Source organism: Corvus cornix, chromosome Z (genome assembly GCF_000738735.6).
Source record: "Corvus cornix cornix isolate S_Up_H32 chromosome Z, ASM73873v5, whole genome shotgun sequence".
In the NCBI taxonomy this organism is placed as follows: Eukaryota; Metazoa; Chordata; class Aves; order Passeriformes; family Corvidae; genus Corvus; species Corvus cornix.
In genome coordinates, this window is record NC_046357.1 from 53,296,330 (window position 1) to 53,315,434 (window position 19,105).

At 34.3% G+C, this 19,105-nt stretch overlaps 1 protein-coding gene across 6 annotated transcripts in view; it reads right to left on the reverse strand.

The window, feature by feature from the left end:
- The window catches only part of SLF1 (SMC5-SMC6 complex localization factor 1), a 34,658-nt gene that overhangs the window by 7,707 nt on the left and 7,846 nt on the right, over positions 1 to 19,105 (reverse strand). For all 6 annotated transcript variants that reach the window (XM_039567670.1, XM_010393044.3, XM_010393046.3 and 3 more), the window contains 8 exons: positions 17,760 to 17,891; positions 16,310 to 16,363; positions 12,732 to 12,890; positions 12,014 to 12,180; positions 10,617 to 10,760; positions 9,787 to 9,952; positions 3,237 to 3,384; positions 995 to 1,140 (listed from right to left, as the gene is read on the reverse strand). In XM_039567670.1, the coding sequence (XP_039423604.1) occupies positions 995 to 1,140; positions 3,237 to 3,384; positions 9,787 to 9,952; positions 10,617 to 10,760; positions 12,014 to 12,180; positions 12,732 to 12,890; positions 16,310 to 16,363; positions 17,760 to 17,891 (1,116 nt within the window). The remainder of the gene's footprint in view (positions 1 to 994; positions 1,141 to 3,236; positions 3,385 to 9,786; positions 9,953 to 10,616; positions 10,761 to 12,013; positions 12,181 to 12,731; positions 12,891 to 16,309; positions 16,364 to 17,759; positions 17,892 to 19,105) is intronic.

Genomic DNA, 19,105 nt, shown 5'->3' on the forward strand with positions numbered 1-19,105 from the left:
AAATTTATAAGTAGTTGCAGAGAGTGCTCAGTAGTCATGGCAATACTAAAAGTAGTGATTCTGCTCTATATGTGGCAATATACATCAAATATTAGCTCTGCAGGTGGTTTATGTTAAAAATTGACAGTCTTTTGTTCAAGCTCTGTTTAAATGTGCTGTATTAACAAACAATGACCTCTGTTCACAATAAATTCCTGTAAAATTCATGAAAACTTATGTATGGGAAATGTATAAAGGTATAAATTTGTTTTTCTGTGATTTTACCTGTAGAATAGGAGAAAATAGACAAACAGCTATGGGTTCCATATTCTGTTTAGTCATTAGTATTAAGATTACTGAAATGAGACTCTAAATTAGGGCATGACATTACCATGTGATTGCCCTGATTTGCCTGCATCCTGCCAACAGTCATGGCTTTGAGAATTTCTTTTGCAGCTTTTATCATGTTTTTTCTCACGAACTATCACAAATTGTGATTTGAAGGCAGGCAAAGGTTTTTAAGTAGGAGAAAGTTTCTAAGAGGAGAAATTCACAGGAATACACTGTGGTTCAAAATTGTAAAATCTATGTAACAAATGCCTGGACCCATCTCTTCAAAAACCCTGAAGGAAAAAGTAGCCAAGAAAAAATCACACTGTATTTGGCATTCTCTTTAAGTACAAATGTAACACTGCAATCATTACATCAGGGATTATTTTCAAAAGCTTTCATTGCCTTCAGTGTTGTTGCATTGTTTCACTTTCATGTTAACTGCATGTAAACAGATTAACCAGGTGTGACAAATTCTCTGGCAAGAAAAATCTTACTATTGTTCTGGACCCAGATCTCAGGCAAAGAGAAATTTAAATGCAGTGGAACACATGGAAAGACAATGCAGGCAACAAGCATGACCTTAGACCACAGAGAAAAGATATATTTCAAGACTTTAATGAATCCAATTACTTGTAAAATACTGAAGTGTGATAGGTTATTAAGGAGTAGAAGAGTTACTTACTATTTTCTGAAGAGAAAGAGGTTCTGTAGAAACAGTAATATCCCTCTGTAAACACATTTGTTTGAAAATTGCTTCTGCAACAAACATTTGAAGCCAGGGAGATGGTATGGCACAAATAAACATTTTTAATTCACATACAGAAAAATCTGGATAAAAGCAATTGGAAAAAATAAAGTAAGCCTTAAAATAAAAATACAGAAATTTACATACCTAGTTATCTAGAACATAGCTCTTCCAGGCTTTTTTTCCCCTACTGCAGCTTCAGAAGCTTATTCTCCGTAAGAATTACTAAAAACATTCACATTACAAAACATTTTAACCATCATCTGGTAAGATGATCAGATACCAAGAGAATGTTCAACGTATTTTAAAAGACAAAGCATCACTTTTTGTGTGAAACTTTTTAAAATGCTCTTAATACAATGTTATAAAAGTTACACCTTCATTTTGATAATAAAATTATTTATTTGTGAAGTTCTGCAAGTGACCTTTTAAATCTCTAAGTGACACAAATTCATGTAAGACTTACAACACACAAACAAGAAATCTGCAAGTAATGCAGGGTAACCTACTAGTTCTACATTAAAAGTGACCATAAGCAAATTGCAACCCCATTCAGATGTACCAAATAGCTTATACTGTTCAAACCCTTCCCCCCTGCCCCCCCCCCAGTAGCAGAGGAAATTACGTATCCATACATATATCAATATATATCACGCATATGCCTGACCTACCTCTGTTTTGGAAAAGAATACAGAAAGACTGATTTTTTCTTATGGTGGTAAGAATTTGTATTTTGATTCTAACAAAATATTTTTGTCAAAATAACAACTGAAACAGTTGGAAAGCAACATCTGCAATAAGGAAGGAAGTCTTTACTGTATTGAGGGAATCTTCTGTTTTGCTAAGAAGTGCTCATAAATTAACTGATCTGTAGACTCAATCAAAACAGAAACCCAAGTCTGAGAATACAAATGTTTGCTACTGTAAGTATAACAAAATTTAGAAAAACTCACAACGATTTTGCTTCAAGTGCTGCGGATTGTACCAAATGACACAGGTCAAATAATCTCTATAAACAGACTGAATGCTGTTCTTGTTTTCCATTTTTGTATACAGGAAAGTAAGGAAGCCTTACAGAAATATATGTCCAAGATTCTCCCTATTATATGACAGCCACAAAATCTGTTGGACAGGTACATACTAAAAGCTCCACTGATTTAAACACCATAACGTTCAAACTGATCTGGCCTTCTAAGATCTAAGTCAGCCTATAAAAGTTCTCATAATTTGCTTTCTATAAGACTGGAGTGGAACTAATTGTCGAGAGACAAATATTTTAATTTCTTTTCATGATAGTTCTTGAGTGCTCAGGTAGAAGGCAGATACACTTTAAATGAAGCCTACATATACCTGTTACTACAGAAAATGATGAGTGAAACCAAGATATCCTTATTTCTTAAATGGCAGCAGGAAAAGGGGTCAGGGGAAGCTTTGGTGGGAATTAATTTTGAAAATTAAATAAAAAGAATTCAATACTTTTCTTGAGATAATTTCTTTTGTCTTTCAAGCTCCTCAACTCCTTGTTGCTAAAAGTACAGATACCTCAACTGACATTCCATGTTAAATGATAATGGTTATTTGAGTCATGACATTTCTGTTTACCCAGTATATTTAATGAGGAACTACAGTAATTCACGGGACTCAATGGAATTTTATCCCATTCCCTCCATTAAGTCTAAGGATTTGGGAGGAGACATTGAAATGTTTCATTTGAAGTTGTAGGAGTCACAGAGTTCAGTGTAGCTTTTAGGCTTACAGCTGATGTGTCTTTAGCAATCTATTGATTTTCTGGAGTGGTAAAATTTGCCTGACTTGAGTAAGGTGTCTCCGATTGCTTGTCTGAATTTAAGGTTTATTATGATATGCTTAAAGCTTTTCCTAAACTGACAAGAGAGCTCCAAAGATGTTTTTTCTTCGTCAGACTGTGTGGTCTTGCTTTCACATCAACACTTATTTAGACATTTATTTAGAGGGATTTTAATAAGAAAACCTGTTCTATTTGATCTTTGCTTGACACTGACAGACACACACAAATAAAATGGTTTCCTGCATATGTACGCACCATGCACTGCACAGCTGCAACAGGAGTTAAAAAATAACTTGAAACTAAACCAAGGATTTTAATTAGGACTTAGTGTATCAGATTAGAAGACTCTTGAGAAGCCTTGCAAACACTCACCGTCACAAGAAATGGCAAGGTAGTGTGCCAAATCATCAGGTACTTGATGAAACATATTTCTGTCCATAAGCAAACCTGAGATGATCCAATATTCCACTACAGTTCCAAGAATGGCATTTATTAGACCAGCAACTTCACTTCTGAAAGCCTAAATGGAAAAAAACATGGGTCTCTATAGATGTGTTATACAACAAATTCACACTGATCATGTACCAGAAATAACATAGAGAACTTCTTTAGATGAAAGCCCATTCTGCTGCCATGTTACTCCTTCATCGGCCTTTCTTCTTCTGCTCAAAAGCTAACTGCTGCAGCCAGATCAACAAAATTACTGTCACTGATGTCATATCAATTCAGATTTGGCACTGGAGAAAAACAGGTTCTATGAAAACATCATCTAAAACTATACAAAAAACGGTATCAAAGCTTACAAGAACAATTGTAATGTGATTTCTTTTTAAATTAGGTTTAACCATGAGGTTGCAAGTACTGCACTTATTCCAGTAAACCTTGTGTTTAATTTGGCAATTAGAGGGATCTTTTTCTCCCTGCTCTATTAGGATTGCCTTTTTCTGAAGATTTCATCATGAAATTAAAGCTCTTTTTGTGATTATGTATGTCTGTGCCAAAAGGAAAAAGGATGCAAAGTGTTAGTTTCCTGCACAGAAAAAACTTTAGCAGTCACTTTGCAAAAGGAAACTTTCTCCAGCTACCAAAAATTCCAAAGAGAAGAGCAGCTGCAAATTTAGAAAAAACCCCATACTTTCGAATATTAGCCTCACCATTTCCTGAACAGGCACACACCCACACAAAAGATCCTTATGGGCCCCTTCCAACTCATCTTACTCAGAGATCCTGTGAAAATGGTCATGTGCAAATAAAGCAGGCTGAAGTGTATTTTCTTCAGGAGGCATCAAGACAATACACAGGAATTTAGCATGCTATCCAGACACCACCATGAGACAGATGAATGCATTTATTCAGCCATGTGAAAACTTAATCAATACTGGTCAGGTAAAGCAGTGTTTCTAGTGTCTGAGTTATCCTGCAAAGTCAGATCTGTCTACGGAATACCTGTCTGAGCCATATAGAAATACTTTATAAAATTACTCCTCTGACCACATGTACAACCAGATGTTCTGAAAGCGCAACTTGGAAGAACACAGGCACCACAGTAGGAATACATGAAATTCATTTGACCTAGGGCTCTACCAGAGAATCACTACTGTTACACTAGAGCACCAGCTGATACATGGCATCTTGTGAAAGACAAGGAGTACTTGAAACCAGACAATTTTGGGCAAGAGACAAACCGAGCTGAATGTGTACACACCACCATCAATGGTTTGTCTGATATGCCTTTGAGAACAAAATATGCTCAAAGATGGTTTAAAATAATTTACTAGGATTCCCTAGGACCTGAAAAGCACCAAAACCAGTTTGAACGTCAGTAAATCAAACAGACATACGTATGAACAACAGAGACTGTGACATAGATGAGTTTGATAATAAAAACATTATAATTTGTCAAAAACCTACACAAATACTGTCCCTACAGTTAACAGTTACTTGTCACTCAAAAGAAAAGGAACAAACACAACTACAAATAAACATGGTGTGGAGTGGAAGCATAATCTCCATCAATGAAGATTTTTAAGAACTAGCCAGACAAAATCTGTTACGAATGTCATCTCCAAGATTGCCTCCAGGCCTACTTCCTCTTACTCTCTTAAGCTCTACTTGATTTGGTTTGCCTCTTCCTTTATTATGTCATAATACTTTATTATAGATGAACTGTGAAATCTCATAATTAAAAAACCCTTGAGAACATAGATATGGCATGTCAAGAACCTGAAAGTATAATTTTTCAACTAAAGTTTAAATATTTAAAAAGGTACATTACCTTCCCTATCTTCTGAGGATTCAGGAACAGAAACTGAAGAACAATTTAAAATATCTGAAATGCATTTAAATTTCCCTTAAGTATGCATACCTCTTATCACTGGACCCCAAAGCAAAATAGTGGGTGAATAATTTAATTTTACCAATAGTTCTTTGCCGGAAATAAATTTCACAAACACAGCAAATAAGCACAATTTTAACAAAAGTTAAGAGACAGGATCAAGGACATATAGATGTAATCTGAGGTAGATACAGATGTAAAGCACAAATATTTACATTCTCTTTCTTGTTTCTAAATCACAAGCTTAATTAATTCCTTTATGAAATACTTTCAAGAAAAACGGTGGGAGTGAAAGCAGACATTGAAGCAGCAGACCGAAATAATGACTTTTAATACTGCGAGTATTAATAATTTTTCATAGTCAGCTATATAGTGCATATTAAATGCAGCTGGTACTCTAGTTGCATCTACATTTGCCCAGCCAAGTATCTCTGCATGCTGACAAGACAAACCAGATACTGACAACTACTGCAGGCTTAGTTGACATTTTGGTAGAAGAATGGTAGGATAAACCAAGAACTTCTCCTCAACATTTTAAATAAATGATTCGATGCTACAAATGACAGAGAGGGAAATTGATCTAACTTCCTGAAAGGATCACATGTTCTAAAAATACTTAAATGTTAACATTTAAAAAATATTTTCAATTTCAACTACAAAACAATACAAACACAGTAATAAAAACACATGCAGTATTAAAAAGGAAAAAACCCCAAGCATTTCCATTAAACTTGGAATTTGCTACCATGTATGACAGTGCCAAGACCTCTTTTTCCCCCACTCTGCTCCTACAAGAAGAAGCTGGGAGGGGCCTCAGCCAAGATGGATGACCCAAATGACCAAAGGCTTTCTAAACATTGTGCTCAGCAATAAAAGTTGTGTAAAGGAGGAAGGGAGGATGTCTGAAGTGATGGTGTTTGCCTTGCCGAGTAACTGCTATGTTTTATGAAGCCCTGCTTTCCAGCAAGTGGCTGAACATCTGCCTGCTGATGGGAAGCACTGAATGGAATCCTTATTTTGCTTTGCTTGTGGGTGCATATTTGTTTCACTTATTAAACTGTCTTATGTAATGTCATACATTTTTAGATTTCTGTCTTTGATTCTCCCCCTCAACCCACTGCAGGGTGGAGACTTACCTGCCAGCGGGATCCACCCACTACACCATGTACAGCTAATTAAGTAAGACACAATGAAACCTCTATTCGAAATTCTCTTCCTTGTTCTTATTGTTGAGAATAAAAGCTATCTCACTAAGAAAAGCATGGAAGTGGGAAGAAGCTATTGACTGTGTTAGCATACAAAGGTCACATCACTACAACTGATATCTGTTAGTTTAGCAAATGCAATTCCTACATTGCTGTTCCATTTAGTGCTTTGTCAAGTCAAATACAGTGCTACGGCGGCAGAAGTTTCACAGTGTGTTTTAGTACACATAAAAATTCTTATAGGAAAATTAATGTAAACTTTTAAACTTTGAATTACTGAGTTATTTTAGAACTTCTCTTTAGAGTTCTTTTTTAATGTGCTGTAAATGTAGTACTCCACAAATGCCTAAATCATACTTCCAAAAAAGCTACTGCAAGTGACAGACCAGAAAGACATTTGGTTCTACAGCACACAAATTTATACTACGCAACTAAAAACCTGAATGAATGCCTTTGTCACCTCTTTGTCAGGCTATGTAAGACAGCTTTTTTTAAAAAATCCCGACCAGTATTTTCAGGGATGAAAAGCATTTCTGATACCATCTGTGACATTGTGAAAAGCCATGCAATAGCTCAATGCTCCTAGAAGTGTTATAAGCAACATACACATTCCCTGGTAAATTCTAAAACTGAATTAAGAAATTTGATTCAAGGAACTTTGACCAGGAGTTCCTGCATCAAACCTGTTTAAATAATATAAAAAATAATAAATGTTAATTTGTTTCAGAATTATATTCAAAATTGATTTGAAGAGCTCAAGTAACAGGAAATCTTCTATGTTCTTTGGCAGTGCATTTTAAACTACAAAAATAGTGTATCAATTTTATTCTACCAAGTTGTCTCAACAGATTAACCCAGTGATCAGTGAGGACATCCAATTTCCTGTCACTATTTTTATTCTTCTACTTCTAAGAGACAGCAAATTCTAACTCCAGCAAACAAATGCACTCAACTTCATGCTTTGTTTTTCTCTTTTTTTGAACTGCTCTTTTTACATGGTGTGTTTACACACATACATAAAACATAATTTTGCAACTCAGCACTAGAAGAGAAGAAACATACACAGAGATTTTCCCTGCACTGTAGCGCTCATTTGTTGCAATCTCTTTGAATCACAAAGAGACAAAATCTGATTCTAAAAAGCTAAAAATATTAGTAACAGCCCACTTTTAACAGTTAAAAATATTATATATGTCCCAAGAAATAATTTAGTTATATTGTTCATCTGTTTCCACTTATAGATATTTTCACTGAAGAACTGTACAGAAGTTTGGTATATCACAAATGGCATGTTTGTTTCTTCCCACAAGCTAACACACTCAGGTGCACTGGGAAATATGGTCACCCCTTTACAATGTGCTACAAACCACATTCAGACAGTAACAACACCCAAAATAATTTCTTTCATTTAGGTTTCTGAATGGCCCTTCATGTTTCTTGTCAAGGTGTTACCTCTTAAGCAAACAGCTTTTAAAAAACAAAAATGGTAACAATGACTACTCACACCCTCAAACTGAAGACAGGAAAGACAATTTTGCACCCTATATGCTATGTGTAATGACATGGAAGTACTGTGTATTTATTTACGTATCTCTAAAATGATAGAAAAAGGAAGGAAACACAGATTTGTCTGCACAGCTAGGGAGGTTTTGCTCTTTTGATTTTCTGAATGACCTTTTAAACTGTGTAATGGAATTTTCGAATGTCTCTGAAAATATGGAAAAACATAAAGTTTTAGTATAAAAAGATTGAGAGTGAATGAAGGAATGAATGAGTTGGATTGTAAAAATACGGTATTTTAGTTTAGAGTTTATTTTTGCCAAAAATGCAATGGGAAAGAAAGTACAATAGATAAATATGAAGAAGAAAGCTGTTAGAAATAACATAAAACACTACAGATATTTTGAGGCAACAGGCTGCTTTTTAAGGCTAGAATTCCTATCTGTAGGATATTTTGCACTACAGTGTGTAAGACCGAAGTGAGAAAGCAACAGGAATCTAAGGTTTGTGCTGAAACAACAGTTCTGATATAAATTATAATAAAGCAAAGAGAATCTAAACAAGAGGCAGATCTCTGTGGTTTACTTTGTGTGGGGAGGTTAAGTTTATTTTTCATATATGTAGTACAGTTGGACAAAAGTGATTATTCTGCCTATGCAAAGGAAGGTTTATGAGAAAGGCATGGCTTACAGTGCTGGAACTTGTCAAAAGAAGGCATAGCAGAAAAAAACTAAATGGTACCTACACTTAAACTGCGGATTCAACATCAGGAAAAATATGAAAGCAGTGTCGTTTTCCAAAGAAACAGAATGGCTACTGACACCAACTGCATGTAAGCCTGCTTGCTGCTTAGTACCTTTGAAAAGATTGGTTGCTTAAATATAAATATGGGTATAGAAGCCTAATTTTAGGCACTTTTTAAATATCTTGACCGAGGATAAAAAGCAGCACTGTTTCACAATGTCTTGCTTTGATAGCCCTCAAAAAAGGTAGGAGGTCTGGCTAGGTAAGATGAGTGAACCTCTCATTATGTTTAATCTTTTTGCTTTCATAGCATAATGGATAACTACTAGGTATTGTATTGAAAGTGCTTTTTTTCCCCCTGAAACACTTGATTTTCTATTGTTCTGTTACTGTATGGAAAAAGTGAATGGAGTACCTATTTATTCTGTGCTTTCACAATAATTTGAAAGAGAATGCAGAGACAGCAGTTAGGTTTTATTTTATGTGAGAATCTAGAAGTCAAAGATGTTTTACAAGGCCTCTTGCTTCAGAAAAGAAATAGGTGGTATAGAGGACACTTAGTATCTTTCAGGTCAATGTCCTGCTGGTCAGCAGGTCACAGAATAGCAATTAAGTTGCCTTCAATTCAATTTTTATGGAAAATCCTAGGAAAGATAATGAAACTGAAAGACTTGGAAAGAAAACCAGGGCATATTATTACAGTAAAATAATGCATATCTACAGCAAACAACAAAAAAAGTATTAGTTTTGTTAGGTTTCTCTTTCAAACATTTCCTGAATCCTATCACTGTAAAATAAGATAATCACTTCTTTTGCTACACCATATTGTTTGAGAGAATGTGTTAAGCTGGTGTCCCTAATAACTACAGTAATACCTGCTGGTAAGGGCATGTGAACATCTGAATGTAGCCAACAAGCTACTCATGACTCGTTTCTTCTCTACATATCTATGTAAGAATCTTATGGATCAATTCATTTCCTTTAGTGGAGCAAAAACCAGCATGCTTCACAACAAAAGGCAGCTATAACAAGCAGCTGTGATACTTAGATATAATTCCTCACAAAAGAATGAACAAAGGGACGCCTTTAAAAAAATATGTCAGTCTTCATTATTTTAAAGTATAAAATTCACACTCACATCATTTCTTCTGTTCAATTCTCTATGGGAAAGTATGACCCAATCTGCTAGAATATTTATGTGTTTGGTAAAAAGCACTGCGGTTCCGCTTTCAAGCAAGAATGTCTTCTGAAGAACTGTCTGTGGCAAGACTTGTTGATGCTGTGAATTCATTCCTTCAACCAAACTGTAAAAAAAAGTGAAAAAACCTACAGCTTTATGCCACTTTGATTATTAAAGTTACCAGACAGGAACCTTGTCTTCATTCAAAATACACACAGATTTGGCAATTTTTAAGTATGGAAAGATCAGACACAATTTCTGATGAAGAGTAAGTACAATAATGATGACTATTACTGTTAGACCTGGGGAATTTTAATACTGTGCTACTATTTACATAAAGTAAAGGCCACCTTTACTATATAAAGGCAAAGCAAACCCAAGACTTCTTTCATACTTCATAAACCAAGGAAATTGTCTCCCTAAGATAATAGGGAGATAACAGTTATTTGAATCAAAAGAAACCCCCCAACATATAAATCAGTATGTTCAAAATGCTGTTTGTCCACCTTAAAGAATGAATAGTGAAGTACTGCAAATCTAAAAATATCACTTCATGAGCAAAATTAAATGCTTATTGAAACTTGTAATACAGTGAAATAACAGTCTGGGAAAACCAATCATTAGGAAAAAACCTATAAATTAACAATAAACAAACTAAGAACGGAGAAATATAAATGGAATTGCCAAACTGCCATCTCTGTAGAGCAGTATCTTATCAGGGATATACAAAAATCAGGATACAGGCTACTGTAAATAGAGAAATGCATGCATTATTCTATAAACCCCACCTTTTTGTCAGAAACTCTACTTCGCCTTTTACTAAATCAAAGAAAAACTTCAATAATGTTTTATGAACTATCCTCAGTTCATCTTCTCTCCCTGGGAGAGAAACTGGGACTGTATGACAAATTGTTTTGCAATAAAGGCAAGACCTGAAAAATAAAAAATGAAAAATCCATTTGTATGACAGAAATAATAGATAATCTATCAGCAAAAAAGTCAGCTTTGAATTTTGTCTGTTTTGACAAGGAAATAGCTTGCTCCCCATCAATAGTCAACATCTTAAAGACTAATTTTCTGGTTTTAAATCTTTTTTCAAAAGAAAAAAAAAATCAACGTTTGTGACTGAGTTTTTGTTCCAGATTAAGATTTTGTATTATAGTGTAAACTAAATAATTTGTATTTCATTTTTCCGTCTCTGCTTAAGATATTGTACAATTACTATATTAAACAGAACTTCTTGAAAATCCTTTAAATACAAGATAATTTTGTAATATTTTATAAACATTGTAACACCCCACAAAATTTAGTTCAGATAACAGTTCACACATACTATTTGACAGGACTATAGATTATCAAACATGATGGAGATAATTCTGAAGTAACATGCAAACACACTTTTTGGCTAGAATTCTGAGTATTAGAACCAGGTATACAACTTCTCAGTATTCACATTCTGCCGGAAGTACTAAAAGACAAAATACTTAATCTAAAAGACAAATTCTCTTTCATGCCCTTCAAGACATGCTTACAATCATACACATTCACATATCTGTAATCACAGTTGTATCCAAGTATTTAAATGTTACTTAAGGTTTTATGACAGCAATAAGAGGTGTAGTTTCTTTTCCAAATGAGGAGAAGAATTAATCTCTGTTGATGCAAATTACAAAAAATGAGTTCTCAAGATAAAGCAGAGACTAACTACTCAAAGAGTTCCTACATAAGGTCTTGTGTATGTAGATAAGCTATAATCAGACTTCCTCAAAAAGATTGTTATGATTAAAATCAAAATACAACAGAAAACTCATGTTTGGCAAGATAAGCCTTGTAACTGCAGATATATGTGTGTTTGTGTTTATCTATACATATACACACAACAACAGCACGAGTACACAGATTACTATAATCTGTGACGAGCATAAGAAATAATTTTTTAAAAAGGAGTAAGGCTAAGAAAATATACTTATTTTTCTGTCAAAAAATTCCATTTACCTGTGAGCTGACACGTTTTGAAATATAAAGTGAAATGTCCAAATCTGTTAAAATTCTAGACTTTCATGTACAGGTAACTTGTTCTATTGAAAACAGGACTTTGATGCAATAGAATGCAAACTCTCCTCTGCTGTCCCAGAGTTTGGAGTAACATAATTATTGCATTCAGCACCTCATTAACCCATCTTACCTTACAAGCATCTCTATCAACGACCATGTGCCTTTCTTACAGATAGGACACTGAAGAAGATCCAAATAATACTTTAACATAGATTGGGACTTCCAGGGAGGTTCATGTTGAAGAACAAGGTACAACACATGACAGAGTTTGGCAAAAAACATTGCACTGGCATTCCCCTGTAATAAAATGAGAAAATACTATTGGCTTCAGACCAGCCAAAGATCTACAAACACTAAGCGTTTATTTATTTTCTTTAATCTTTACAATCCCAAGTGACCAAACTTAATCACTGAAGTAAACATGCAATTTAATGCACAACTCCAAGGAGAAAAACTCATAGCTTAAAAAAAAAAAGGAAGAGAAAAAGGAGAACTTGCTCTAGTGTGATATTCCAGTTGAATGCACCACTGTTTAGAGCAAACCTTCTTCTCAATTGATCTCTCTATCCATGGCATACTAGCATAGTGCTGTTTCTAAAATTAACAAAAAACATTTGTGGCCAAGTCCTTCACAATATTTAGAGCACTACATTCATTTGGCTTGCAAATAAATACTGATCTGAAAAACCCTTTTTTAAATCCTTTTTTTTCCACAAGCACACTGATGAACACAAAGAGAAGGGTGAACGCATTACTAAAAACTACTAAATACAATGTCAGAAGCAAAGATAATAATACTTCCTTTTATTGCTTTTATTTTTAGTAATACTTTAGTCTTCATCTCTCACCAATAGGACATATTCTAGAAGAGAATGAAGAAGTTGCACAGGAGGTGTATGGTACTTTTGGCCTGCAGCAAGTTCCATGACTACATCATGAAGTAAGTCCTCTTCCACTAATCCTTGAAGTATATACCAAGTGCCTCTGGACCAGTCAGTACTTTTAACCTAGAAATGAGATACCATAGAAAAAAAAAATAACAGCTTAAATTGAAACACCCCTTTAACTAACCAACTCAACTAACAGGAAATCTCTAAGTAAAATGTTGGTATTATATATCATGGTTACTGCCAGGACAAAGTTAATTTTTGCAGTAGCCAGACTGGGTGTGACTAAGACATGGAGGTTATTCTATAGCACCTTACATCACTGCCAGGGGCAAGGGGAAAGGGACTCTCATTTCCAGGGAGAACGGATTCCTTCCAGTCGAGAAGATCTCGATAGCACAGGACTTCCTTCTTATTCTCTGCCGCTCATGACAGCAAAACTCTTAACTTTACAAGCTTTCAGAGAACCCAGACAGATGCAAGGCATGAAAACAATAGCTTTCATGAGATGCTGTATCTGCTCTGCAATTTCCTGTTACTGTCTGTACTTTCAGCTTCCCAAAGATCACGAATTAATGACACTAGTGAGCTATTGAAGGCCTCAGCTACATGCCTATTTCCATCTTTCCTCTAGTTCAGGTTCAATCCAAAGCTGATGCACAAGCCAGTTACAACTGTATTGCTAACTGAATCATGGCTTTCTTCTGCCAGAAAACTTCCCTTTCAAAATACAGGTTTTTTGTCTGACCACACAACCTGAGGCTCTGGTAAATTCAAATTTCTCCATATTTTGGGATAAGGAGTCACAGCTGAGAGAAGCAGGGTCAGTAAGATGACTGATCGGACTGCTGGAAATGAAATGGTTACATAAATTTATTGTTCATGTAGTCCATGATAACTTGTAGATTTTACGATTTCTGCCAAAAATCCTGTCTCTTAGTGTACATTAGATAAAGTTACTCAAGACGTAGAATCACAGAATTGTTTAGGTTGGGAAAGAACTCTAATATCATTGAGTCCAACCAATGCACAAGCACTACCAAGCCCACCACTAAATCATGTCCCTAACTGCCACTTCTACATATCTTCTAAATCCCTCCACTACTGCCCTGGGAAGCTTGTTCCAGAGCTGGACAACCCTTTGCAGGGAGGAATTTTCCTATTATCCAAACATCTTATCAATTGTTTTAACATTAGTTTAAATTTTAAATTAACATAGACTTTGAGTCCAGTTGTGGATTTGAAATCTACAGAATATACTGCTATTGTTACATTAACAATAAATAAAGCTGCTCATGTAGACAATTTTCTTTTAATCAAGTCTTTGTGCATCTGGTGTTTGTAACTTATATTTATTTCAATCTTCTCATTCATATATGCACTATTAAAATCTCCACTGAAATTTCCTTTGGAAATAATGCTTGCATTCATACTTTTGTAATGTTAATTACATGCAAACAGCACATCTAGAGATTAAACTGTTTAATGACAGTCAAAGAAGAACAACTCTGCTGCCTGGATTTATGATGTGAGACAATGACTGTATATTGGGCATGTACAAGCATGTTACCACTGACCTTCACCTGGTGATCCCACCAGCATCCAGCTTTTTATATTGTGACTGAAACTTTTATTTTTTGAAAATTCTGTACTAAAAGAAACAGTAACATTGATGCATTATTTTGAAAATACACTAAAACAAAGATGTTTCGGGAAGACTGTGATACCTCTTGCATAGCATTCAAGTCAAGGAGAAACTAGAGACTGGTTTTCAGCACATTTCTAAGATGTAAAGAAGGATGATACAAAACTGAGGCAATAAACTTTTGCCAGTATCAGGAGACACCTATTATTGAAGAGACTTAATAAACTGTCCAAAGCTTCACTGGCTGGCACTCTGACTGATGAGGAATCAGCTGTTTCTTGTGAAGCACTGTTGGTACAATCATTAGCACTTGGAGCAGAAAAAAATGAAATATGAAGGTCCACGCAATACATCTTTTACATTGCATGATGTGGAAGAAAAGCTAACAAAAAAAGAAGTAAATATTTTTGGGATGATGGAACAGAACACTTAGCTGAGCTAAGCCTTCCTAGCAGATGCAAACTGAGACGACAAAATGTAACACGTAGATCTAACATGTTAATATAGTTTGTAGGTTTGATTTTACTTCATTAGTGTTATTGGAAATGTTTATTGGAGCTGCTTATAAGAGCCATAAATATACTGACTATAAAAGTCCTATCTCATATAAAGGCTAGCAATAGATATTCCATAAAGCAATAAAAGTAAGTGACAGAAAAGTAAGAGAAGTATTACAACTAGGCTTAAAATTTCCAAGCAAAAAATGATATTACTCTTAAGAGTAGAGAAAAACAATTTTGCTTTACACATGTTAAGAAAGGTAAATTTTTTATCCCATTAATTCAATAAACTATACATTCAGATTAAATTTCAACGCAAAGCTGTTCAGGAACAGAAACACACACAGCACTTTGCAGATCAGTGGTGGTGTTGGACCAAATATTATTTTATTGCTTATGTTTTAAAAATATTTTTCTTCCTCCTTCCTTATTGTCAATACAAAGAAATTAGATAAAAACTGGTTTCAAGTAACTATGTACTATGGCTCATGAAGATACCAGATCTTGTTACTAAGAAATACAGGAAGCTAACTGATACTTCAAGTGTTTCCCGTTTTAAGTAACGCAAGTTACCATATGAAGTGCACTACTAGTAGCTCATGGGTACCATGTAAAATGCTCTTTGAGTACTAAAAAGGCAATGTTTCAACACTGTTGAAAGATTTATTCTTAACATTATAGATAGAGAGGGGAAAATTTAAGTATTAATTTACTTCAGGTATTTATAACAAAGACTTAATAAAACCTATTGCTGACCTGTACCTGTTTTATGGCACTTATCGGGCTTAATGGAAATAAAAAAGATAAATTAAATAGCACAACAAAAGAAATTAAGTCAAAATGACAAGGAAAACAGGACTGAAAAACATAAAGCGTTCTACTTGCAATCTGTGCTTCAGCTGACTCTGGAAACCCACATGATGAAGTATGAGGCATGTGCTGAAAGAACAAGTACTGTTTCTTTTTACAGTGAAATAACCTCTAGCTAAAAATTGTCCATACTAGAAAAAGCAGGTGAGCACTGCTAAAAATTGCGTACACTTTCTCTTTATTGCTGCTGCATAAATACAGTGCTTGAGCAATTAAGATGCTTTAAGTCACATCAGGACATCATTGCTTTTTTTTCCCTAACATTAACAGGTAAGGTTCTCTTAACTAGCAGGATTAAGCAGTTTCTTTGCAATAACAGGGACAGTACTAAAAGTATTGCAAGAACAAACAACATTAAAGACCCAATGATGCTTTTTAACACTTCTGAAACTTTATTAGAGTTTTGGATAGCCAAAATCTAAAAATGTTTCTTTGATAGCTAATTTTGCAATTAAAGTATGTTTGTCTAACTTCATAATAAAATTCTGTATGCGTAACATGCCCTCTTTTTTAGTAATTCTTACCTCTGGATTGCATTTGAGCCGCTGGTCTGTTTGAGCAAGTCTATGCTTAATAGTCTGCAAAACAGAATAAAGTCAACCTGCACACTGGATACCAGTCAACATAATCAATAGTGCATGAAACTTCCCAAATGACAACTTCTGTTAAATGTAGTTCAAGCACAACATAGCATTTAGATTTGTCTATTTATATTTGTCTTTTTAATATTTGGATGGTTAAATTATGAAATAGGGGAGTAATGACTTAAAAGGAATAAAATATGGGCAAATTTTCCTTCCCATTTTCCCCTGCTGTTTTCTGTTTGTTGTTACATGGTTGCTCTGTAAGGACAGTGTTTCTAGATTAGACATTAAAAAACTAAATGTTTTATGTTTTTCTGCGGCAAAATGCCAACTCTGGATTCCCCTAGCATGCAAAGATAGGGCAGTAGGTGCAAAAATGTATTACTATTATAGCTATATTTAGTTATTGCCTAGTATTACAATCTTACTAAAACATGTTACTAAAATATCCTTAGGAGAGACCTTCTTTGAAGGGTTAATCCATCTGCACATTGCTACATAATAGTTTGAACCAGACCACTCGCTGTGTGTAATATACATGAAAAGTCAACAACAAATTTATTTTTTAAATGTCTGGGGGATATAGCCTTGATAAAATGTCACTGATAAAAGATGTAGCATTCAATGGCGCACAGATTTAAGCAGCATGAGTCTTCTATTTGTAATCTCGTGCTTAAACATTGTGTGTACCTTGAGGATTTAAAATTTTTAGTTCTTTTACTACTAAGAACTTACAGTGCTTCATGTAAACAAGCTCCTACAAATATACTTAGACACCATCATCTGCATCACTGTGACTTACAGAGATAATATATCCTAACTCAAGGTATTCAGTTGTTTTTTCTAGAGTTGTAATAGTGGTGTTAACTACTAATGTAGCAATTTTATCAGGATTAGGTCTGTGACAACATAAAACCAAACGAGTGCATTAGCTCTACTTTTGACTTGTAATAAAAAATATTCATGTGAATCAACAAAATACTGGCTCTACAGTATGATTGTTTTGAAAAATGTCTTCATGTAAGTTAGCTAGATAACAGGAAAATCACAGAAAGACTGTAATTCAAAGACATTTTGTCAAACAATATTTACTACTATTTACCTCATCTATTACACCAAGGTTTTCAGCTTGTCTTCTGCACACCCATGTCAATGAATTGCTATTACTAAGTTATATTTTAACTAGTGGTAGATGTAGTAAATATGGGATTATTAAACACTGCAGGTTAAAAGGCAGTATCTAAAATATCTACCTTATTAGCTCAATACTATAATGAAAGATATAGTCAATAATATATCTTTTAATATAATTCATACAATAGAAAAATATATAATTATATGTATATAAAATATATAATGTAGTGCTAAGAAAACATTAACTGTTACTTACCGCAGTAAAATACATATGCTTAATAATAGCATTTTTTATTTTAGCAAGTTGCATTTCAGACAAGACTTGATCTGTTTCTTGTGCAGCCAGGAAACAGTTCATCTGTGTATCTTCGGGACTTTGTATTTCATTCTGCAGACCAAAAAAATAATACTTTCTTTGTTTCAAAGCTAATGGTCTAACCAATTTTTATGTGCTAGGTCTTTCTATATATTGTATTGCAAACCGTATGTGCCTATGTATGTTTATGTAATTGTGTAAAGGTCTACATCATGTATAAGATAAAGAGATGCTGGTTTGGAAAACCATGAATGTTGTAGGAAGCTATAAGCACAGGAATGATCAAGGCAAGTTTCCCCATATTTATTTTACCTAACTCACTTGAAGTCAAGTCACAATCCCTGTGGCTGAAACAAGGATTGTTCTTCCAATAACAGATTCTCTCTCTGAGAGAATCTCTTCCTCAATTTGTCTATTCATTTTATATAGACCACTACAATGAAATCTTTTCAGTTCTAGCCTATAAACATGAAACAATTTAGTAATTTAAAATGTAATAGGTTTTTCTGTCTTTTTTTCTTTGATATTTTTGTCTGTTTGTTTAGTAATTAATTCTCTGAGTCCACCTATCATTTTTAACTTCTTCAGCACAGGGAATGAGGAAGCATTTCTCAAGTTGGTTTTGAACTTATTCTGAAAAGACTCTCAGTAACACCACAAAATAATTTTTACTTGCAAAAAAAGAACTACAAAAATATTTTAAATTTACTTCATGGATTGAGAAAAATACATTTCAGTAAGAGTTTCAATGCATGCTTTTCATCAAAGATACACAGGTTAAGAATAAAACACCATCTTTGTTTAAGGTAAATACACAGGTAACCACAGACTCCTCCTGCAGTGTGATGAGCTAAGAATCATCAGATAGATACAGGTGAAGCATTCCCTTGGCCATATTTTATTGTGAGCAGGTGTGGCAGACTTGGCATAACTTGCCTAATAATTCAAACACCTCAATCTGATGGGTGAATCAAGTCTGGGACATAACAGTAGGCAAAAAACACAGTAGCGCACACAATGACAAGGTGCAAGAAGTTTATACTTTTATGCTTTCAAGATAAAGTTCCAAAAGTTACATGTCTCATCCTATTTTCTGATTTGTCCTTAAATGTATCATTCAAAGCAAACGTATTTGGCATGTGCACAACTGTATTTCTAAACAAATACTGAGAACAAAATTTTCTTGCACATTTCAAAAGAGAATGAAGTGGTTTTGGTAACTAGAACAGAGTTCTAAATAGTTTTTGATGAGCCATGGATAATTGAAGTCTAATGCATTAACTAGT